A 10,198-nucleotide genomic window follows, 5' to 3' on the forward strand; every position below is an offset into this window, starting at 1 on the left:
CTGTGTGGATCCGACGCTTGTTACCTTTGAAGACTGTGCATCTTCCAGACGGTTAGGCGTCATGGTCTAGAGCATCCAAGAGGAAATTGTGGATCGCTGAGTGACCGAGTTTGTGAAGGTTTGGAAGTCACCTGAAGACTTACCACGTGATTGGGCGAGGTCTTAGTAACCTTAGCTCAAGGAGAATACAGTGAGGACTGTGTGCCCTCAGGTTTAAATACCTAGCCGCTCCAACCAGACGTACGACTGTCACAGTAGTTGGAACTGGTCTACCAAATCATTTTCTTCATCGAGCTAACTGGTTCTATTTCCTCAACCCTTCCACTTCCTCATTATTGTGTTGTGTACTTGATCGCAACTGTTTGAAGGCTTTGACTAAAGACTTTCTCAAATTTCTCAGTTCAATTTCTTCAGTCACTTTGTCTTCAGCCTGCTTATCTTGTGTTTACACTTTCTGTACTCTATGCTTGTTTTAATTTCATCATGATGACTGTGCTTCTGTTCTGTTATGCTTGCATCTGAGTAATTATTCCGCTGCTAGTAGTTCGTGACTTAGGGATTTCCTCACTGTGAAATTCCTCAGTGATGAATTTGTAAAAATCGCCTATTCACCCCCCTCTAGTCGACTTAACGCACTTTCAGAAGCCCTCCGTGATTGAATCCCCCTCCGACAGGATGCCGGAAAAGACCCCTAGATGGGATCTCATGGGTACAGAAGGTTGTGACGGTGGAAAAGTGGTTTCATGGCTCCCCTGGAAGGTTTTGGGGTATTTGAGAATATATAGGCGGAAGAAATAGGTCAGTGGAGTCACGAGCGGCCCACAAGGGTGGGGGCGCGCCCTCCGTCCTTGTGGGTGCCTCATGGCTTCCTTGCCATGTACTCCAAGTCCTTTGGATGTCTTCTGGTCTAAGAAAAATCATCACGAAAGTTTCATTCCATTTGGACTCTGTTTGGTATTCCTTTTCTGTGAAACTCTAAAACAAGGAAAAAACAGGAACTCGCACTGGGCTATAGGTTAATAGGTTAGTCCCAAAATTAATATAAAATAGCATATTAATGCATATAAAACATCCAAAACAGATAATATAATAGCATGGAACACTCAAAAATTATAGATACATTGGAGACGTATCAAACATCCCCAAGCTTAATTCCTACTCGTCCTTGAGTAGGTAAATGATAAAAACGGAATTTTTGATGTGGAATGCTACCTAACATATTTATCCATGTAATTCTCTTTATTGTGGCATGAATGTTCAGATCTGTATGATTCAAAACAAAAGTTTAATATTGACATAAAAACAATAATACTTCAAGCATACTAACAAAATAATTATGTCTTTTCAAAATAACATGGCCAAAGAAAGCTTATCCCCACAAAATCATATAGTCTGGCTATGCTCCATCTTCATCACACAAAATATTCAAATCATGCACAACCCCGATGACAAGCCAAGCAATTGTTTCATACTTTTGATGTTCTCAAACTTTTTCAACTTTCATGCAATACATGAGCGTGAGCCATGGATATAACACTATAGGTGGAATAGAAGGTGGTTGTGGAGAAGACAAAAAGAAGGAGATAGTCTCACATCAAATGGGCATATCAGCGGGCTATGGAGATGCCCATCAATATATATCAATGTGAGTGAGTAGGAATTGCCGTGCAACAGATGCACTAGAGCTATAAGTTTATGAAAGCTCAAAAAGAAACTAAGTGGGTGTGCATCCAACTCGCTTGCTCACGAAGACCTAGGGCATTTTGAGGAAGCCCATCATTGGATTATACAAGCCAAGTTCTATAATGAAAATTCCCACTAGTATATGAAAGTGACAACATAGGAGACTCTCTATCATGAAGATCATGGTGCTACTTTGAAGCACAAGTGTGGTAAAAGGATAGTAGCATTGCCCCTTCTATCTTTTCTCTCATTTTTTATTTTTTTATTTGGGCCTTCTCTCATTTTTTGGCCTTTTTTGTTTTTCGTCCGGAGTCACATCCCGACTTGTGGGGGAATCATAGTCTCCATCATCCTTTCCTCACATGGGACAATGCTCGAATAATGAAGATCATCACACTTTTATTTACTTACAACTCTAGAATTACAAGTCGATACTTATAACAAAATATGACTCTATGTGAATGCCTCCGGTGGTGTACTGGGATGTGCAATGAATCAAGAGTGACATGTATGAAAGAATTATGAACAGTGGCTTTGCCACAAATACGATGTCAACTACATGATCATGCAATGCAATATGACAATGATGGAGCGTGTCATATAAACGGAATGGTGGAAAGTTGCATGGAAATATATCTCGGAATGGCTATGGAAATGCCACAATAGGTAGGTATGGTGGCTATTTTGAGGAAGGTGTATGGTGGGTTTATGGTACCGGTGAAAGTTGCGCGGTACAAGAGAGGCTAGCAATGGTGGAAGGGTTAGAGTGCGTATAATCCATGGACTCAACATTAGTCATAAAGAACTCACATAATTATTGCAAAAGTCTATTAGTCATCGAAACAAAGTACTACGTGCATGCTCCTAGGGGGATAGATTGGTAGGAAAAGACCACCGCTCATCCCCGACCGCCACTCATAAGGAAGACAATCAATAAATAAATTATGCTCCGACTTCATCACATAACAGTTCACCATACGTGCATGCTACGGTACTCACAAAGTTTAACACAAGTATTTCTCAAATTCACAACTACTCACTAGCATGACTCTAATATCACCATCTTCATATCTCAAAACAATCATAAGGAATCAAACTTCTCATAGTATTCAATGCACTTTATATGAAAGTTTTTATTATATCCCTCTTGGATGCCTATCATATTAGGACTAATTTTATAACCAAAGCAAATTACCATGCTGTTTTAAAGACTCTCAAAATAATATAAGTGAAGTGCGAGAGTTCATCAATTTCTATAAAATAAAACCACCGCCGTGCTCTAAAAAGATATAAGTGAAGCACTAGAGCAAATTTGCCTAGCTCAAAAGATATAAGTGAAGCCCATAGAGTATTCTAATAAATCACGATTCATGCGTGTCTCTCTCAAAAGGTGTGTACAGCAAGGATGATTGTGGCAAACTAAAAAGCAAAGAATCAAATCATACAAGACGCTCCAAGCAAAACACATATCATGTAGTGAATAAAAAAATAGCCTCAAATAAAGTTGCCGATAGACGAAGACGAAAGAGGGGATGCCTTCTAGGGCATCCCCAGGCTTAGGCTCTTGGTTGTCCTTGAATATTACCTTGGGGTGCCTTGGGAATCCCCAAGCTTAGGCTTTTGCCACTCCTTATTCCATAGTCCATCAAATCCTTACCCAAAACTTGAAAACTTCACAACACAAAACTCAACAGAAAATCTCGTAAGCTCCGTTAGTATAAGAAAATAAATCACCACTTTTTGTACTATTGTGAACTCATTCTTTATTTATATTGGTGTAATATCTACTGTATTCCAACTTTTTCATGGTTCATACCCCCCGATACTAGCCATAGATGCATCAAAATAAGCAAACAACATGCGAAAAACAAAATCTATCAAAAACAGAACAGTCTGTAGTAATCTTAATCCCCCTATACTTCTGTAACTCCAAAAATACTGAAAAAATAGGACGACCTAAACAATTTGTTTATTAATGTTGTGTAAAAAATTCAAGAATTTATTGAGTTCCAGTAGTTCAGATCAATTATGTCACTGGGTGCAAGATCAAATCAACTATCACCATAAGCTATCCCAAAGGTCTTACTTGGCACAAGCACTAATTAAAACATAAAAAACACATCTCACCCGAGGCTAAATAAATTACTTAAAGCAAAACAGGACCCTAAAAGCAAAAACAAAAAAAAATTGGGTTGCCTCCCAACAAGCGCTATTGTTTAACGCCCCTAGCTAGGCATAAAAACACGTATAGATCTAAGTGTTCTCCTCTTCAGTATGTAATTCCTTTCTCATCAAATCCTCCAAAACCCGTCTAAGCAATTCTATTATTTCCTTTATCTCCCTCCTAGTGGAAGAACTTAAATCATGGAAAGGACTTTGATTGGTAATTTTAACATTCATAAACCCATAGTCGGGATCATCACCGTATATATCATCATATAAGATACGAAGCTCGTTTTCAAAAGGTTCCTTCATCATTTTATTCAACCAATCTCTATTAAATCCTACATAAATTCCCCTAGTTATCCAATCAAACTCCTCAAAAGTTTCAAGATACAAAGATTAAGAGATCTCTGAATGGGGAACTCTTCTCCTAAGATTTTCACTATAAGATTGATAATCTCTAGATTCCAAACTACGCATAGTTTCTTTATCATGAAGGATATCCATGATTGGAGGTGTTCAACATCCTTTTTATAGAAAGCGAAAATATCCCTAGCTTCTTATATTATAAAAATCGAATTCACGCATAAGGATAATAGTGGCAATATTTTTAGCTATTGGATGATTAATATTAGGAAGTTCGTAAAACACTTTTTGCAAGGCAGGATGAAGATGCACAAAATTTCTTTCCAATTTCTCAACAAGCATAACAATAGCATCTGCATAACAGTTTGTCTCAAGAAGAATATATGTTTTATTAATAGGCATGGATCCCGTACAATCAAAGAATTTTGGATAACACTCTTCCCGATAACATTACCACTCCCACACGAAAGATTTTTGTTTTATAATTGGGCGGATTTTCATCATGATCCGAAGAACAAGATTCTAGTTTTTCCTCAAGATTTTCAACGATAACCTTCCCAGTTTCAGACATGGTGGCAACTGGCAAACGAGCAAACGAGCAAGAGAAGAAGAGGAATGGAAGAGGGGCGAAGAAAAGGCAAATCTTTTCAAAAAAATCATTTTAGAAGAGGGAAGAGGAAAACGAGAGGCGAATGGCGAATAATGTAATGCAAGGGATGAGAGTTTATGATGAGTACTTGGTATGTCTTGGCTTGGCATAGATCACTCCGGCAACGACACCAGAAATCCTTCCTACCATCTTTTGAGCTTGCGTTGGTTTTTCCCTTGAAGAGGAAAGGGTGATGCAGCAAACTAGAGTAAGTATTTCCCTCAGCTTTTGAGAACCAAGGTATCAATCCAGTAGGAGACAACGCAACAAGCCACCAAATACCTGCACAAACAAACACCAACTTGCACTAAACACGATAAAGGGGTTGTTAAGGATGGCAATTTTACCCATGGGTACGGGTACCCGCGGATACCATACCCGCATGGACAGGGTATGAACACAATTTTATACCCATGGATAGTACACATACCCTACCCATTAAGTCATGGGTAGGGCACGTGTATAGCCTTATATCAGTGGGTATACCCATACCCTACCCGTTTACACTGATCGTGTGGACCCATGGAGCTGCAATATATGGACGTATACCCAACTTGGCAACTACTCATCTATTCCCGTAATTAAGCCTCACACCACGTAATCTCCTCATCTCCCCAAATCAAGGAGAACGAAATCCCAGGAGCCGCCCCTCCCCATTAAGCCGTCCATGGCAATACTCATTGAACGAATCGACCCATCGTCCCGCAGGTGCCTCCGCAAGCATGGAATCGACGACGTCGCCACCGGCCTCCTGCCTCTAGATTCTCCTCCTCCAGCCCTCCCGAACTTTGTCTATATCTTCACATCGGCGAGTAGGAGCACATCAGGGTCACGGCTTACCGGCTGTGGGTACGTCGGTGTTGTGGTGGTGACGAGCGCGTCGGCAAGAGGGCCAAGCCATGGCCGGAATCCCACCATGGTGGTAAGGCTCTCTCTCATGAACTAACTAAATTCCTTGTGGGTGCCTCGTGGCTTCCCTACCATGTACTCCAAGTCATGTGGATGTCTTCTGGTCCAAGAAAAATCATCGCGAAAGTTTCATTTCGTTTGGACTCCGTTTGGTATTTCTTTTCTGCGAAACTCTAAAATAAGGAAAAACAGAAACTGGCAATACGCTCTAGGTTAATAGTTTAGTCCCAAAATTAATATAAAATATCATATTAATGCATATAAAACATCCAAAACAGATAATATAATAGTATGGAACAATCAAAAATTATAGATATGTTGGAGACGTATCAAGCGGGGAATACGCGTGATCCAAAACAGTGCAAGCAGTGCATGCCTGAGTGCTGTCGCCCAGGCTACAGCAATAGACCGAAGCAAATGCAGCGCTGAGTGATTAATGCGGTCGCGTCACTTGAAGCAAAAGCAGAGCTGAGTGACTGATGCGGTCGCGTCCGCTGAAGCAAAAGCCAACGGAGTGAGTGATTCCCGCCAAAGCGAATAGTGCAGAGGAGCACCGCCGAGTGTCGGCACAAGGCGTCCAAAATTCACAGCATTAGATCCCCTTCCGTGAAAATCATTGTCGTTTGTGCGTGGGAATCAGCGTCGCCCGCAACAAGGGCGCTGTTGTGCGCGTGCAACAATTACAGTGGTGCCGCCTCCTGCGGTGGCGGTCTGGCCCATGCCTCGACCCGAGCACAGCAGGAGCTGTCGGCCCGGGAGTGGCAGCCGCAATGCTGGCCGCCTCGTACGGTGGCGGCAGGGCCCACCTGGCCTGGCCCGTTCCGTCCCAGCTCCCGGCGTTGTAGGTAACACGTTTTACACAGGGTGGCCGCGTACAGGCGTGGCGACAGGGCCCACCGTCTCCTGGCGTGACGGTAGGTGCCACGTGTCGCCTGCCGCGCCTGCCACCACAATCAAGGAGGTCCTTTTGTCAATTTCATTTGGAGAGGGTCTTTTTTGGCAATTCCAATGGGCAGAGGGTCTCTTTCGACAAAAAAAGCCTGTCCACGCATCTAGTACTTCCCAAGGCCCAAGGCCCAGTCCGTCACCCATGTCCCGCAGCAAACCCTAGCTGCAACCCCCAAGTCCAGCAGGGGTCTCTGCCCCGACGCCGTTCTAAACCCTCCCCTCTCCCACTTCTCCACTCCTCTCCCTCCCCAAGAAAAACCGCCGCCGCCGCCGCCGCCGCAGCAGCAGGCGAGCGAGATGGTAAGATCCGGAAGCTCTTTGGATCTTAATGCTGTTTATAACCAGCAGCTTCTTTTCTGATTGATTCGAGTCCATGGTGTATTCATGTGCATTTTTGGATGGATTTTCAGGTGTTTGTGAAGAACCAGAAGACCAGGGCGTACTCCAAGCGGTTCCAAGTGAAGTTCAAGAGAAGGAGACGTACGTTGAGCCCCATCCCTCGACGATTCTGTACTTGGCTTAGTCGATAGTGTCACTGATGGGCTGCCTTTCGTTTGCGCTTGTTTTGCAGAGGGGAAGACCGATTACAGGGCCAGGCTCAGGCTCACTAACCAAGACAAGAACAAGTACAACACGCCCAAGTACCGGTTTGTTGTGCGATTTGTATCCTTGAGTTGTTCATTGCCACGTTTTGCACTGGTTAATCGTCTATTCATCTCCATTGTGATTATCTATGGCCATAGTTTTTAGTACTAGTAGATGGATATTGTATCTCTTAACAATAGTACCTTAGACCAACAAAGATGTCACTGCCCAAATTGTGTATGCCACCATCGCTGGTGATATCGTGATGGCTGCTGCCTATTCCCATGAGCTTCCTCGGTATGGTCTTGAAGTTGGCCTTACCAACTATGCCGCAGGTAGATTTTTCAACTCAAAATGCATAACTTTTATCTTGATGCATGCGGCCCAATTTATTCAGTTCAACTGATTTAATCCGTCATGTAGCGTACTGCACTGGTCTGCTTTTGGCCCGTCGTGTGCTCAAGTGCCGTGATTTGGATCAGGAATATGAGGGCAATGTTGAGGTATAATTTGCTTTGAAATGCTTATTTTCATACGAACTTTTTCTGATGCTGCGTTTATTAAATACTTGTAATTCTGCTTATGACTCCAGGCCACTGGGGAGGACTTCTCTGTTGAGCCGGCAGATGAGAGGAGGCCTTTCCGTGCGCTCTTGGATGTCGGCCTTATTAGGACTACTACTGGAAACCGTGTGTTTGGTGCCCTTAAGGTATGTCATCTTTTATGATGTGATTGTATAACTGCAAGAAATTATGAATGGTTGGTTGCACTTAGTTTTGCCAGTACACATGTTTTTGACTTGAATGTCTCAGGCATACAATTTGTGTCAGGTTTAGTTCATTTTATTTGGTCAAGTTCCTACGTGATCTACAACATAACTATATGCTATTTAACTTTGCGGAACGATTATTCTTACGGCCTGATTAATCTATGCCCAGGTATAGGGTGACCCATTATATGTCCATACTAAAATATTACTCCCTCTGTAACTTTTTATAAGACGTTTTTAGAGTCCATGACAGTGTCAAGAAACACCTTATATTAAAGTTACAGAGGTTGTACTGTTTTGTCCTCAGGATATTAACACCTTTTTTTTAACTGCCACTTGTTAATACAAAACCCTTTTTGAACACTTCAATACTTGGTGCAACTCTGATTACTGCATAACAGTTGTGTGATTCTGTTTGCTGCTTCAGGGAGCTTTGGATGGTGGTCTTGATATTCCGCACAGTGACAAGAGATTTGCTGGCTTCAAGAAGGATGAGAAGCAGCTGGACGCTGAGATTCACCGCAAATACATCTATGGAGGCCATGTTGCTGACTACATGAAGGTGAGTTGGATCCATTAGCCCTCGTGGTATTATAATGCAATTTTTTCATTCCCTAGTGTTATCCTTGTTGTATACATGAATTGTTTCTGAATGATATCTGGGGCCTGATTCATCCATATAAAGTATCCTAAAGCAGTGTACTACTCCCTCCGTCTCATAATATAAGAATGTTTTTCAAAATGTTTTAGCTTAAAAAACGTTCTTATATTATGGGGTGGAGGGAGTATGTTGTTATTTCTGAAGCAGCTTACTGAATCTCGTTTTAACTTCTGCCCTACCCTTATTTCAGTCACTGGCTGATGAGGAACCTGAGAAGTACCAATCTCACTTCAGTGAGTACATCAAGAAGGGGATTGAGGCTGATAACATGGAAGCACTGTACAAGAAGGTTCATGCTGCCATTCGTGCTGATCCTACCATGGCAAAGTCAACCAAGGAACCTCCAAAGACGCACAAGAGGTAGATATATCCTGCTGTTTATTAAAGTCAGACAACTGATTTCAGCACTTTGGTTGGATTGCAAGTTAACGTGACTGTTAGCTGCAGGTACAATCCCAAGAAGCTGACCTATGAGCAGAGGAAGGCCAGTCTCGTGGAGCGGCTCAACGCCCTCAACTCATCTGCTGGTGCTGATGTCGATGAGGACGACGACGAATGAGTGTAATCGACCGTAGGCCCCTTTAGTGCTGTCTTCATGCTTCCAAATGTACTTGCTCCATGCATTAAAGAGTAGTATCGCGAGAGAGACATATATGCGCATTGTACCTGCCCTTGGTTTTGAGTACCATGCTGGAGTTCTGGATTATCTTACATTATACAAGGTGCTGGCATTTTGATGTTGCTTCAGACTTTGTTGATCTGGATCTCTGTTGGTTGATATTTGCCGTGGATGTGATGTTCTGCTAAATGTTTTCTCTTTTCATTTATATGCGGTTGTTGGCTTGTTTATGTTGAAACATGCCTCGTTTAAACTGTAGATGTCCGTCACTAGTTGACTATTGCCCAGTTTCAGCTGTGGTTGGGATCAGTGGGTGTACCCCCCGGCATTAGTCCAGAGGGCTGATTTTTAGGGCTAAAGACCAAGGAGCAAAAGGATGCAGGTTGCACGGCGTTGACTCACGTCCACAATATGAAAATTAAGCCTAGCATGATCATTAAAGTTTACTCAACGATTTTTGGGACATGATGCCACGCAAGGTTGAATATTGGGCAGCCATGCATGCTACTCCCTGTACTCCGAGTATGAGATTAGCACTTAACATAGCGAATTAATGAATACCAAAATGATACGGTGAGTTAATTTGATGAATATGTGTACTCCCTCTCTCTCAGTTTACAGGGCATGCGTGTACCTCTAGGTTGTCAATTTGACCAACCTAATACAAGTCATATATTACAAAAAATATACCAATATAAACTTCAGATGTTCTATTTTTAAAAGGTATAATTTTTGTGTTATATAGTTTATATTAGGGTGATAAAATTGGCAACCTAGGTATACGCGTAGGACTTGTAAAATGTGACGGAGGGAGTAGTATGTGGTAGGCATCTTAAATGGGCTTTA

General features: G+C 42.3%; 1 protein-coding gene across 2 annotated transcripts; it reads left to right on the forward strand.

The window, feature by feature from the left end:
- The first annotated feature begins 6,850 nt into the window (after positions 1-6,850).
- On the forward strand, positions 6,851-9,493 carry LOC119355104 (60S ribosomal protein L5-1). Of its 2 annotated transcripts, none has more exons than XM_037621889.1 (9): positions 6,851-7,018; positions 7,129-7,198; positions 7,290-7,381; positions 7,512-7,638; positions 7,727-7,806; positions 7,896-8,012; positions 8,500-8,634; positions 8,924-9,093; positions 9,175-9,493. In XM_037621889.1, exons 1-9 carry the CDS (start codon positions 7,016-7,018, stop codon positions 9,290-9,292), a joined length of 912 nt encoding a protein of 303 aa, XP_037477786.1. In that variant the 5' UTR covers positions 6,851-7,015; the 3' UTR covers positions 9,293-9,493. The 2 variants fall into 2 exon arrangements, with proteins under 2 accessions (XP_037477786.1, XP_037477787.1); XM_037621890.1 differs by having other exon boundaries at positions 9,181-9,493.
- Positions 9,494-10,198: the final 705 nt, after the last annotated feature.

This window comes from Triticum dicoccoides, chromosome 2A (genome assembly GCF_002162155.2).
Source record: "Triticum dicoccoides isolate Atlit2015 ecotype Zavitan chromosome 2A, WEW_v2.0, whole genome shotgun sequence".
NCBI lineage: Eukaryota > Viridiplantae > Streptophyta > Magnoliopsida > Poales > Poaceae > Triticum > Triticum dicoccoides.